This window comes from Melanerpes formicivorus, unplaced genomic scaffold (assembly GCF_026170545.1).
Source record: "Melanerpes formicivorus ecotype bairdi unplaced genomic scaffold, bMelFor1.0.p_v2 SCAF_56, whole genome shotgun sequence".
Lineage (NCBI taxonomy): Eukaryota > Metazoa > Chordata > Aves > Piciformes > Picidae > Melanerpes > Melanerpes formicivorus.
The window spans coordinates 767,254-781,035 of NW_027142408.1; the positions used below are offsets into that span (position 1 = coordinate 767,254).

At 54.9% G+C, this 13,782-nt stretch overlaps 1 protein-coding gene across 1 annotated transcript; it reads right to left on the reverse strand.

Moving 5' to 3' along the window:
- Nucleotides 1–21: 21 nt before the first annotated feature.
- On the reverse strand, nucleotides 22–13,539 carry RECQL4 (RecQ like helicase 4). The gene is made up of 24 exons (XM_068161120.1): nucleotides 13,377–13,539; nucleotides 11,858–11,891; nucleotides 11,541–11,650; nucleotides 10,598–10,741; nucleotides 9,360–10,051; nucleotides 7,748–7,847; nucleotides 7,113–7,230; nucleotides 6,891–7,022; nucleotides 5,985–6,107; nucleotides 5,820–5,912; nucleotides 5,587–5,723; nucleotides 5,416–5,499; nucleotides 5,139–5,327; nucleotides 4,088–4,270; nucleotides 3,699–3,888; nucleotides 2,730–2,998; nucleotides 2,501–2,638; nucleotides 2,192–2,324; nucleotides 1,818–1,947; nucleotides 1,536–1,708; nucleotides 1,178–1,364; nucleotides 919–1,072; nucleotides 723–831; nucleotides 22–634 (listed from the first exon to the last, which is right to left on the reverse strand). Exons 1-24 carry the CDS (start codon nucleotides 13,467–13,469, stop codon nucleotides 513–515), a joined length of 3,837 nt encoding a protein of 1,278 aa, XP_068017221.1. The 5' UTR covers nucleotides 13,470–13,539; the 3' UTR covers nucleotides 22–512.
- Nucleotides 13,540–13,782: the final 243 nt, after the last annotated feature.

Below are 13,782 nucleotides of genomic sequence, written 5' to 3' on the forward strand. Positions count from 1 at the left end.
AAGGGAGGCAGAATTGGGGTGAATCTGGGGCTTTTTATTAATTCCTTGATCAAATCCAGACTGAAATCCCCCCAAGGTCAAGAAGGTGGTTGAGGGCACCATAAATGAACCCAAAACTGGTCACACCACATTTCTCAGCTTTAAAATAGTCTCTGGTCCCACCAAAATGTGATCTTCAGCTGGTGGAAGGATCATGGTGACATCCCTGGTGGCACTTAAGGATACGGTGGCCCCAGTATGTGCCACCTGCTGGGCAAGATCTCCATGATGGCCAAGGGGATGAGGCAGTGGAAGTCACAGGTGGCATATTAAAGATGTGGTGGCTCCAGGATGTGTCACCTGCTGGCCAAGATCTCCTCAGTGGCACCTCAAGGATGTGGTACCCCAGGATGTGTCACCTGCTGGCCAAGATGTCCTCAGTGGCACCTCAAGGATGTGGTACCCCAGGATGTGTCACCTGCTGGCCAAGATCTCCTCAGTGGCACCTCAAGGATGTGGTACCCCAGGATGTGTCACCTGCTGGCCAAGATCTCCTCAGTGGCCAAGCGGGCGAGGCGGTGGAAGTCAAAGGTGAGATGCTTCCTCCAGAAGCGTCGGTCACGGCCAAACACTTGGGCAGGGAAACAGGGGCTGCCTGTAGGGGGTGGACAGTTGCCAGTTAGGAGAAGTCTGGAAGGTGGTGGAGATGAAGCTCAGCCTGACCTCCCCTAAAGGTTGCTCACCAATGCCATGAAAGATCCTGGCGATGGCTCTGCCGGAGAACTTCTCCTCGGGGCGGATGGCCAGGAAGTGGCAGATGTCTGCCCGGACTTGGGCCTCCTGCCCCTCTAGCTGCCAGGAGAGGACATTGGGAGGTCACCACCCTCTTCTTCCTCATCCCAAACTCACCCACAGCTCCCCAGTTAAAGATTTGCTCACTTGAGGGTCACCAAGATCTTTCGCCTCTTCCTCCTCCTCCTCCTCACAGCCATCAGGTTCCTTCTCGAAGTAGTTGCTGAGCAGAGCCTTCAACCGAGAGCTTCTCTCTTCTTCCTCCTCCTCAGTGTGAGGCCCCCAGGTCTGGAAGGCCACACTGTGCCCTGGTGTCAACCTCTTGCCCTTCCCAGTATCAGACTGGGGGGCATGGGAGGGTGGGGCCACCACAGATGGGGCTGCAGAGGTTTTGGTCTTCTCTTACCTCCGGAAGGCTCGGAAGCAGGCGCGGAGCTGGCCAAGAGCTGTCTTCTCCCTGGCCACCACCCGCTGGTGGAGGAACTCACAGACAGAGTCCAGCTCATCCGTGCTGAGGTCACCATAGGCACGGAAGTGGAAGGAGAGGTCATCAAACTCCACCAGGACCCCACTTTTCCCGTTCTTGCTACCACCTGAAGGCACCAAGAGCTGGTTGAGGTGGTGCCCAATGAGATGTGGCAACCGAAACACCCACCATCATCTGGTGGCACCATGATCTGGCACCCACCAAGACCCTGTGACACCAAGATCCATTGCCCTCCAAGCCTGGGTGCCCACCAAGCCCTGGTGCCCACCAGAGGTACCTCTCTGCAGCCGCTGGTCCCACTGGAGCTGCCGCAGGTCTCGTTTCACCAAGGCCACCTCCCAGCCCATGGAGTCACTCAAGGTGACCACATCAAACTCCAAGGAGCTTCCATGGCTCCACTCCCTCCCTTCCAGCCGCTCCCGAGCCAGGAACACGGCAACAGGTGGAGAGCTGAGGGACAGAAGATACCAAGAAATCCACCATCATCACAGCTTGGAGACACGTTCTGGATCCCACCTGCTGCAGATGGTGGTGGTGCCACAGGTGGCGGGGTTCCAACCTCTGTGCCACATCCCGCAGCTGCCGGGAGCCGCCGTAGCACTGCAGCCGGCACTGGGAGTAGGTGGGATGCAGGAGCTCCAACCAGCGCCGTGGGTGAAGCTCCAGGTAGCACAGGAGGGTCTCAATTCCTGGAGGAGAGCCAGGAGATGTGGAGGGATCTTCAGTCCCATGGGAGTCTCCAAGGGTCTCCCACCATGAGCCATCACTCACCAAGCTCTATTGCCTACCAAGGCCCATCAGCCACCAACACCTCGTGCCTGCCCACCAAGACCCTGTGACGCCAAAGACCCATCACCCACCAAAGACTCATCACCCACCATGATCTGGTACCCATCAAGCGTCCATGACGTGAAGCTGGTTGCTCCTCCTCACCTTCTTCCCATACGTCCAAGAACTCCACGGTTTGGTGGATGGGGATGGTGCGTTCGTGCATGTAGCAGACCCGTTGGTCAGTGTTCTTCTCCTCTTCCTTCATGGTCAGCTTGGAGTCCTCCATCTCCTTGTCCTGCCAGGGACACGGTGTGACATCATCAAGTGAGAGAATGGGCCCACTCCTGCCTCCTTCAGCTCCAGACCCTTCTTGTCCTCCAGAAAACTCCTCCTCCACCTCCAAGCCCTTCTCCTCCTCCACCTCCACCCCTTTCCCCTTGGAAGAAGAAGTCTTCATCCCTTCTTCCTCACCTTCATGATCTCCTGCCTTTTCTGGTGCAGCTCCAGGCACTTGCAAGGAGCAAAAACCTTCTCCACCAGCTTCTTGACGGTGAAGAAATCCAACGTGTCATCATAAATATGGCGCCGCAGTTCGTGGAGATCCCCACCCTGGTGAGACAACGATGAGAAGGCCTCCAAAACCTGGGAGAAACCTCCTCAAAAGGTCGGAGGCCCCCCTCCCAGATCCTGCAGGTGGTACCTCTGGATCCAGGAAGAGGTGGCAATGAGCTGGCTGTCCATCCCGGCCGGCTCTTCCGATCTCCTGGACGTAGCTCTCAAAGTTCTGGGGCATGTTGTAGTGGACAACACCACGGACATCAGCTTTGTCCAAGCCCATGCCAAAAGCCACCGTGGCCACCACCACGCGGAGGTGGCCGCTCATGAAGCTCTTCTGCACACGGCGACGCTCCGCAGCGGACAAGCCGGCGTGGTAAGAGTCGGCCAACCAGGTGGGATGCAGGCTCCTGGCTGGGAAGGGGTGGGAAGAGAGGGTGGGATGGGGCAGAAGTTGGGATTTTGGGGTGGTCTGGGGACACGTTGGGTCCTTCCAGGACATTTTGGGCTATTTTGGAGCATTTGGGGTTCCTCTTGGAGGAACCTTTTCAGGCCATTCTTGGTTCTTTTTGGAACATTTCAGCCCATTTTGGACTCCTTCCGGGCAATTTTGGGCTCCTTTTGGGCCATTTTAGACTCATTACAGGCCATTTTTTGATCCTTTCAGGCTACTTTTGGACCATTTTATCTCTTTCTGGGCCATTTGGGGCTCCTTTTGGGACATTTTAGGCACTTTCAGAACATTTTTGGGCTCACTTTAGCTCCTTTTGGACCACTTTGAACTCATTTCAGGCTGCTTTTGGGTCATGTTGGGCTAATTTTGGACCATTTTGGTGCCTTCTGGGCCACGTGGGGCTCATTTCAGGTCATTTTGGTCTCCTTTTGGTCTCCTTCTGGGCCATTTTGGGCTACTTTCTGAACACTTTGGGATCACTTCAGGCCATCTGAGCTCCTTTTGGATCCTTTTAAGCTAATTTCAGGCTACTTACAGACTTTTTTTTGGACTGTTTTATCTCCTTTGAGGCCATTTTGGGCTCATTTCAGGTAACTTTGGTTGCCTTCTGGGCTGTTTTAGGTCCTGTTGGGGTAATCTAGACTCCTCTTGGGCATTTACCCTTCACTTTCTTCCTCCCAGCACCACGCTGGGCTGGCTCCCTGGCTCCAGTGGGTTCCCGGAGCGCCGTTCCCTGGAGGCAGGTCCGGATGAGTGCCGCGATCCGAACCGTCTCTTCCCGCCGTGTGCAGTAGACGATGATGGAGTTGAGGTCCCCAAAACGCTCCCCTTGCAGCAGGGAGATGAGGGCCTGTGGGCAGAGAAAGGGTTGAAGGTTGCCCCCAAAGGGCTGGGATCTTCTGTCCTACAAGATCCGCTCCGAGCTCAGTAGTGGAGCAACAAATCCCAGTGTTCTCCAGAACTTCTGGCTCCAGCCCCCTCCCCTCATCTTCCAGCCCTTCTCCAGCCCTAAACCCTGAGGCTCATCCATCTCCGTCCTTGCACCTCACCTGATCCCTGTCCCTGTCCATGGAGACAGAGAGGTGGAGGTTGTGGGGCACGGCAGTGGAGCGCAGCGGGATGCCCTCCTGGGGCGGGATGCCCAGGTGCTGGGCCACGTCCCGCGCCGTGCCCAGCGTGGCAGTGGCAGTCAGCCCCAGGAAGCAGCGCACGCCCAGGCGGCCCCGCAGCACCTGCCAGGAGGAGGGGCAAAAGTGTGACCTTCTGGGACAGTCTGGGCTCCTTCTGGGCCATCTGAGCTCCTTTGGGGCATTTTGGGCTCCTTTTGGCCCCTTTCAGGCTCCTTTTAGCTGCCTGTTGGGGCATTTCAGGGTCATTTTGGCTCCTTTTGGGTAACCTGGGCAGAAGTTAAGCACCTTTTGGGAAAATTCAGGGTCCTTTCAGGCCACTTTGATCTCCTTTTTATTCACCTTTTTGGCCATTTTCTGCTGCTTTTAGACCATTTTGAGCTCCTTTTGGTCCATTTTGAGCTCCTTTTGGGCCAAGTTAGGCTCCCTTTAGGCCATTTTATCCCCTTTTGAGCTCCTTTTTGGCCATTTTGGGCTCTTATTTGGGCTATTTTATTCCCTTTTGAGCCATTTAGGCCTCCTTTTGGGCCATTTTATCTGTTTAGGGGCTATTTTTGGCTCGTTTTGGGCATTTTATCTCTTTTTGGGTTATTTTGGGCTACTTCTGGGCCATTTTGGACTCTTTTCAGGCCATTCCATTCCCTTTTGTGCCATTTTAGGCTCCTTTGAGGATATTTTATCCCTTTTGGGGCCATTCTGGGTTCATTTTAGGCTCCTTTTGAGCTATTTAATCCCTTTTTGGGCCATTCTGGACTCCTTTTAGGCACCTTTTGGGCTCCTTTCAGGCTATTTCATTACCTTTTGTGCTCCTGTTGAGTAATTTTATCCATTTTGGGCTTATTTGGGGCATTTTGGGCTGCTTTTAGGTGCCTTTTGGGGCATTTTGGGCTGCTTTTGGGTGCCTTATGGAGCATTTTGGGCTGCTTTTGGCATTTGGGGTTCCTCTGGACAGGGATTGCACCACCTCTCGCACCTTGCAGAGCCTCAGGTAACTGGGCCGGAAGTTGTGGGACCATTGGGACAAGCAGTGAGCTTCATCGATGCAGGCGAAGGCCACAGGGGGCAAGCGGTCAGCAGAGGGGAGGTAGCTTGATCCTGATCCTGATCCACCAACCAGGGCTTCAGGAGAGAGCAGCAGCACCTGCACCTCACCCTGCCTCACCTGTGGGAGCCAGGAACACCGGGATCAGGGGTATGGCAGCACCAGGACCATCTCACTGGTCCTTCCCTGGAGATTCCAGAGCTCTCACCTTCTCCATCACTGCTTCCCGTTGGGATTTGGCCATGTTGGAGTGGACACAGGCAGCTTTCAGGCATGGTGGCAGCCCTGAGACCTAGAAGAGAAGCCACAGCAGTCTCTGGTGACCAGGGGTGTAGCCAGAAGTGGCTGGCCTGGGAAAGCTGGGCTAATCAAGTGGTACCTGGTCATCCATGAGGGACACCAGTGGGGAGACAACCAAGGTGATGCACTTGGAGCGCTTGTGGTAGAGGTAAGCAGGGAGCTGGTAGCACAAGGACTTCCCCATCCCCGTCGATAACACCACCAGTGTGGACAGACCTGATAGAACAAGGGTTGGAGACATCACCTGGGGACAATCCAGCTGCCTCTCAGGGACCCTGAACTCCATGGAGATGGTGGGGACACCAAACCCACCTGAGAGGATCCTCATGATGGCTACCTCCTGGCCTGGACGGAAGGAGCTGTAGCCCAGGGCGTTCAGAGCCTTGATCACCTCAGCTGGGGTCTCTGTGAGGACAAAGACATGATGTAGGGGGGGGACAAGAGGGGATGTGAGGGGACAAAGCCCCTTGGCCTCACCTTGGATGGTCCCTGGCTCATAGAGGGGCTCCACAGGTGCAGGGGGAGCGGGTGGCTCGTACGTTGGTCTCCTCACATCCAGGTAAGTTTGTATCTCCAAACTCAGCCCACTGCTTCCACTCTCTGCCAGGGATGAAGGTGGAAAAGTTGGGATCCACAGGTGGCAATTCCCACCCTGTTCCAGGACGGCCCAGAAAGAGTCCCAAATGGCCCCAAAAGCACCTAAAAGGAGCCCAGGATGACCAAAAAAGGGATAAAATGGCCCCAAAGGATCCCAAAATGGCCCAGAAAGGGATCAAAGGGCCTAAAAGGAGCCAAAGTGACCTCAAAGGCACCCAAAAGGAGCCTAAATTAGCCAAGGAAAGATAAAAGGGCCCCAGAAAGACCCCAAATGGCCCAAAAGGAGCTCAGAATGGCCCAAAAGGCACCTAAAAAGGACCCCAAATGAGTCCAGAAGCACCCCAAAAGGAGTCCAAAATGGCCCAAAAGGTGAATGAAGTGTCCCAAAACATCCCAAAAAGTGTCTAAAATGGCCAGAATCACCTTAGAATGGTCCAAAAAATGATCAAATGGCCTGAAAGGCATCTAAAAAAGAGATAAATTGGCCCAGAAGGAGTTGTTGGTCTGAAAGGAGTTCAAAATAGCCTGAAAAGCAATCAAAAAGAGCCCAGAATGGCCAAAAAAAAGGGATAAAATGGTGCAAAAGGAGAGCAAAATGGCACAAAAAGGCATAAAACCCACAAATGGAGCCCAGAGTGGCCTGAAAGGAGATGAAATGATCCAAAAGGACCTAAAAAAGGCCCCCAAAGGGGTAAAACGGTCCAGAAGAAACCCAAAGCAGACTTCCCAGGAGCACAACCTTCCCACAGGGATAGAGAAATGCTCCCAGAGCAGGTCAGGCCTCACCAGAGAGCTCTGGGCAGACGCTGTTGGTCCGACGAGCCACCTCCTCCAGCGTGGGAAGTGGAGGCTCTTCTTCCTCCTCTTCCTTTTCACCACTGTGGTTGCTCTCCACCGGCAGCACATCAGGAGTCATCCCTGCCAGGGAGGAATCACAGCCCTCCTCAAATCCAAGAGCCCAGCAGGGCTTCCCTCAGCATGCTCTCCCTGCTCCCAGCTCTTCCTCACCTCGCCCTGGGCAGGCTGAGGCCCAGTGGCCGGTACCGCCGCAGCGGAAGCAGAGGTCGGAGCTGCGGCCCAGGGCTGCAGAGCTGCTCCACTTCCTCTGCCACTTCTGCTTCTGGGCCTGTGAGGGAAGAGGCAGGGAAATGAGGGGGAGAAATGAGGGAAAAATTGAGAGGAAAGTGTCCTCCCTACTCTAGTCATGAGGTCTGTGGTGACAGGTTGGACTCAAGGATCTTTGAGATCTCTTCCAACCTTAGGAATACTGAATACTGACACTGAAATCGAGAGAAAATCCAAGGGGAAAAGGCAAGAGAAAGGGCAAGGAAAAGAGGCAGGGGGAAAAAAAACAAGATAAAAATCAAAGAAAAAATCCAGGGGGAAAAGGCAAAGGGAAAAGCAAGGGGGAAACTAAGACAGTCAAAGGGAAGCCAAGGAGGGAAATCGAGAGGGGGAATCAGTGGGAAGTTTAAATAAAATCAAGAGGAATCAAAGGAAGAAGAGAAAACAAAGGGAAGTGAGGTTTAAAGAGAGGACAATGAAGGTGAAATAAAGGTGAAACCACGGGAAAGAAAGGAAAACGAAGTTGCCTAAGTGGGAAACAAAAGGCACTCCAGGAGGGGCCGGGGCCAGGCCCTTACCTGCCTGCGGAGCCACTGCCCGCGCAGGGCGAAGCCGCGGACGTGGGACCTGCTCTTCAGGTTGAGCCGCACGAAGTTGCCGCGGCTCAGCCGAGGGGCTCTGGGGAGAGAGGAGCTGAGTGTGGGCTGGGTGGGAAACGACCTCTCAGGTCATTGAGTCCAACCATCAACCCAACCCCACCATGGCCACTAAACCATGGCCCTCAGCACCACATCTCCGTGGCTCTGAAACCCCTCCAGGGATGGGGACTCCACCGCTGCCCTGGACAGCCTGGGCTAAGCCTGGACAACCCTTCCATGATCAGATCCCCCGGTAGAACCTTCTCACCCTGCAGCAGCTCAACACTCCCATCCAATTTAGTGTCATCTCCCAACCAAAGGTGCTCCATCCTCATTCCTCAAAGGTCCTCAATCCTCTCCTCAGAGGAGGAGACTCAGGGGTGACCTTATTGCTCTCTACAACTGCCTGAAGGGAGGCTGTAGACAGGCAGAGGTTGGTCTCTTCTCCCAGGCAACCAGCACCAGAAGAGGACACAGTCTCAGGCTGTGCCAGGGGAGGTTTAGGCTGGAGGTTAGGAGGAAGTTCTACACAGAAAGAGAGATTGCCCATTGGAATGGGCTGCCCAGGGAGGTGGTGGAGTCACCATCACTGGAGGTGTTCAGGAGGAGACTTGATGGGGTGCTTGGTGCCATGGGTTAGTTGATTAGGTGGTGTTGGATGATAGGTTGGACACGATGAGCTTGAAGGTCTCTTCCAACCTGGTCTATTCTATCCTATCCTATCCTATTGTGATGAATATACTGGTGATTTGTGTCAAAATTATAAGACTTAGAGTGCACTGGGATTAAGGGTCAGGATCTTGTGAGGCCTGTTTAGAGGGTAAAGGGAAAGAAACCTATCTTGCAGACTTGCAAGGACACTGTCTGGTTAATTGGAGACACCATGGCTGAGAAGGAGCTGTCTTAAAGATAAACATTCAGAACTAGGAATTTGTTTTCTTCAGATAAGAAGCCTGCACAATTGGGCAGGCGTGAAAGTGGATGCCTTGACCCTTACCACACTGAATGTAGGGAGAAGGGATTTGTCCACCTATTCTAAGACTCATTATCATATGCCTGCCTTCTATTTAGCATAAGATTGCCTAGGTAGATGATGTAACTATATAAGATGAAGAAAAACTATTGTAAGGCTGCTGTGGAGGTGAAGTTTTGACCCCTCCCAAGCCCAGTGCACTGCTTTGCTTGCTGATATTGCTTTTATTGCCTTTTTACAACCTTTTAGTGCCAATAAATCAGTTACCAAAAACTTTTACCTGGAGTCATCTATAACACTATCCTATCCTATCCTATCCTATCCTATCCTATCCTATCCTATCCTATCCTATCCTATCCAGCATCCACAGAATGGCTTTGAGGGGCAGAATCACCATGTTTCACCCCCAGAATGCCACCAAAGACAACAAGGAGCCTCAGGGCTCAACAAGGAGCCTCAAACATGATGACAAATAAGAAAACTGGGCTAAAAATCCCTCCCAGATTGCTTGCTTCCCACCCCAAATAACAGCAAGAAAGCAGGACTCAGGGAGAAAGCAGCTGGTGCTTCAGCACCTACCTGGCAGCACTGGCTCCACGGGTGACTCTGGGCTTCTTCTTCTTCTCCCCTTCCTCCTCTATCTCCCCCAGGATGTTCTCTGAGGGGTATGGCACCTTCTTGCTCTCCACTTGGCTTGCTACACGCTCCTCCACCACCTCCTCCTCCTCCTCCTCCTCCTTGCTTTGCTTCAGCTCCTTGGCAGCAGCAAATGCTGCCTGGGTTGAGCTTTGGCAGCATCTCTGGAGCTTTGCCGGTGCCCCCACGTTGTCTGCCCCATCTCCACGTGGCCTTTTCCTCATGGAGTCTCCCACCAACACTCCCCCCCCACCTCCATCCTGCTTCCAGGGGGCCTGTTTGGTTTCTCCCTGCACCAATGTGTCCCCCAGCGCTGTCCCTTTGTCACCAAGTGTCCCCTGGCACCTCTGCAGCCAGGCAGGATCCAGTGAGCCCAGTCTCTGTGCCACTGTCTGCTTCAGGTGCTGGAATTTACCGGGAGGGGGTGTCTGGGGGGGTGTCAAACCTGCTGTGAGTATGATGGGGGCCAGCCCTGACACTGAGGGAGGAAGGACAAGGTCTCCTGCCTCATCTTCCTCGCTCTGTGAAGGCACCAGGGGTGGGGCCTTGTCACTTGTCCCCAAATCTGGCTGAAGTTTGGAGACAGTTGGGGTCCTCCTGGGAATTGGGGTCCTCCTTGGGGTCAGAGGTGTCTCCTGGTGGGCATGGAGGAAAGAGAGATGTGGGTCAGATTGTCCTCCAAAGCTCCTCACCCCACATCCAAAACCAGATGGGACCTGCCCCGGGGTTTGGGAGTGCTCCACAGCCCTGGTTAAGAGTGAGGGGGGACTCTGGTAGGAGAGAAATGATTGTGGGGGGGTCTGGCAATAGAGGGATGAGATTTGGGGGGGGGAGATCTGGCAATGAGGGGAAACTTCAAGGGGCTTGGGCAGGAGGGGAACAATTTGGGGGCTCTAGCAAGGAGGAGCTGAGATTTTGAGTGCCTCTGGTGAGGAGGGGGGTTGCAATTTTGGGGGTCTCTGGTAGGGGAAGAATAATTTTGAGGGGCTTGGGCAGGAGGGGGATGAGATTTTGAGCAGCTCTGTCGAGGTGGGATGGCATTTTTGGGGGTCTCTGGCAGGAGGAGAACAATTCTGGGGCGCTTGGGCAGCAGGGGAATGATTTTGAGGGTCTCTGGCAGGAGAGGGGATGCAAAGGGTGAGGAGAAGCTTGAGGGGAAGCTTGTCCCACCCATCCCTGACCTTGCCAGCAGCTGCCAGGTTGGATTTCAGCTTCATGCCATAGAACTGGGCAGAGGCTTTGGGCACGGCACGGGCATGGCAGCTGGGCCTGGGGGCTCTGGGCTGGCGGTTCAGGTGTGCACCCCAAAACCCGGAGTCTGGCACCTGGAACGAGACCTCAGACCCTGAAATTCAACCCCAGCATCTGGGAAATGCCAACTTTTCAATCCCCAAAACCAGCTCAAATTGAAAGCTTTGCATCCCCAAACCTGAGCAATGTGACCCCCTGCATCCCCAAACCCTTTTCAACCCACCCCCAAAATCTGTGAAATCCAAACCTCTGCACCCCCAAATCTGTTCAATTTGAGCCTCTTCATCCTCAAACCTGCCCAACTGGAACATTTTCATCCCCAAACCTGTTAAAGCTACACTTTTCCATCTCCAAACCTGCTAAACCTGAAGCTGTGTGGCCCCAAACATGATAAATCCAAATGTTCACACCCCCAAATTTAGGCCATCCAAACTTTTTCATCCCCTCCTCCCCCCACCCCAAAAATATTAAATCCAAGACTTAAAATCCCCAAACCTATTAAAGTCCAAACTTTAAAATCCTCAAACTTCCTAAATCCAAACATTTTCCTCCCCAGCCCTGCTAAATCCAAACTGTTACCTCCCCAAACCTTTTAAATCCTAAGCCCTGCTAAATCCAAACCTGTCCATCCCAAATCTTTCTGAATCCAAACTTCTCCAACCCCCAACCAGCACAACCCAAACTTTTCTGCCCCCAAACCTGCTAAATCCCAACTTTTCCACTCCAAAACTTCCAGAATCCCAACTTTTCTACCCCCAAACCTGCTAAATCCAAACTTCCCCCCTCCCAGACCTCCAGTGCAGGGTGGATCTCAGGGGGTTTGATGCTGCTGGAGACAAAGCCCCAAGCCCCAAAAGGGGATTTCTCTGGTACCTTCTCCATGGCTGGAGTCTCCTGATGTTCCTGGGGGCTGGGAGAGCTGATCCTGCTTGGATCCATCTCCTCCTTCTGCTGTTTCAGTGTCTTGTACTCCTTGTAGAGCCCTGGGGTGATTTGGGGGACATTCTGGTCCTTACTGGGGAACCACAGCAGCTCCCACCCAGCTGTATCCCCAGAGAAGCTCCCCCCTCTGTGGTGAGGGTTTGGGTTGGGACAAGGGGTGCCCCCCACCCAAAAGCACCCACAGCTTCACCTAGGACCCCAGAAGACTTTTCTGGGTGGGTGGTGGGGGGGGCAGGGTTGACACTCACCTCTGATGTCCTCTGGAGCCTCCTCGACGTCAGCCTGCAAGGAGAAGAATCCTTGACCCAGGGGTGCCAAGTCCAGCACCAAACCATGGCCCTCAGCACCACATCTCCAGGGCTTTTAGAACCCTCCTTGACAAACCTTCCCACGAAGGAACTGTCCTTCAGTCCAACCTATTCCTTTCCTGGAGCAACTCCAGGCCATTTCCTTGTCCCATCAGTTAAATCCCCCTGCCTGGCTCCAGCCTCCTGGCAGGGAGTTGTAGAAAGCCAGAAGGTCTCTCCTCAGCCTCCTTTGCTCCAGATCAAACCCCTCCAGTTCCCTCAGCTTCTCCTCAGATGTTCTCCAGATCTTTCTCCGGGTTCCCCATGCCCTCCACCGGCTTCCCTGCCCTGCTCTGGGCCTGCTCCGCCCCTCGGGGTCCCCTGGGGAGCGAGGAACACAAAGCCGACCGCAGCAGTGCCCCAGCACGGGGGGATGATGATGGCCTTGCTCCTGCTGCTCCTACTGGAAGTGACTTAAGCCTTAGGGAATTCATAGTACCATAGTGTCAGTCAGGGTTGGAAGGGACCACAAGGATCCTCCAGTTCCAACCCCCCTGCCATGGGCAGGGACACCCCACACTAGATCAGCCTGGCCACAGCCTCAGCCAGCCTGGGCTTAAACACCTCCAGGGACAGGGCCCCAACCACCTCCCTGGACAACCCATCCCAGGGCTTCACCACTCTCATGGGGAAGAACTTCCTCCTCACCTCCAGCCTGAATCTCCCCACCTGCAGCTTCATTCCATTCCCCCTAGTCCTATCACTACCTGAGATCCTGAGCAGTCCCTCCCCAGCCTTCCTGTAGCCCCCTTCAGATCCTGGAAGGCCACAATGAGGTCACCTGGGAGCCTTCTCTTCTGCAGACTGAACAGCCCCAACTCCTTCAGTCTGTCCTCATAGGAGAGGTGCTCCAACCCTCTGATCATCCTCGTGGCCCTTCTCTGGACACCTTCCAGCACCTCCACATCCCTCTTGTAACAGGGGCTCCAGAACTGGACACAGTACTCCAGGTGGGGTCTCCCCAGAGCTGAGCAGAGGGGGAGGATCACCTCCCTTGCCCTGCTGGCCACACTTCTCCTGCTGCAGCCCAGGCTCTGGTTGGCTTTGCGGGCTGCAAGTGCACACTGAGAGCTCCTGGTGAGCTTCTTGTCCACCAGCACCCCCAAGGCTCTCTCCTCAGGGCTGCTTTCCAGCCAGTCCCTGCCCAGCCTGGGTTTGTGCCTGGGATTGCCTCCACCCAGCTGCAGGACCCTGCCCTTATGGAAAAGCCCTACGGAAAGTCCTGCAGAGCTGCGGCCAGGCTCTGCCTGGGACCCTCCCTGGGCTTTAACGTCGCGGCAGAGGCAGGGACCGTACTGGGGGGACGCCAATGGGATCCCAGTGAAGGGGCAGAACCACCCCTGAGGCTTCCCCACTCCACCCGGGGGCAGCCCAGAGCCCACCACCAGCACGGGAAGGGCTCGGCCCCTTCCCTCCCCACCTGGCTGGGCTTCCTCTGCCGCTCCCGGAAGAAATCCGCTTCCCACCGCTTCAGCAGGGCCTTTACTTCCTGCTGCCGCTCCATGGCAGCCATAACGAGCCTGGGGCCGGTTCTCTGGGGTCTCAGGGACCGGGAGCCCCCCGGCCAGGGAGACTCAAGGGGCCGGGCCTCAGGGCGGCGAGAGAGCGAACTTCCCGCTCCCGCCGCACTTCAGCCAATGGAAAGAGCGGAAATTCTGACGGATAGCGTCCGAAGCCAATGAGAGGGTGAGAGGCCCTAGCATCAGGGACGGACGGAGTCAAGCCCGCCTCCATTGGGGATGGCGCTCTCTGATTGGTAGAAGGAGGGGATGGGGCGGTATCGCGTAGTCCCGGAAGTGCGGCGGGGAGGGGACTGGCCTAGGAGG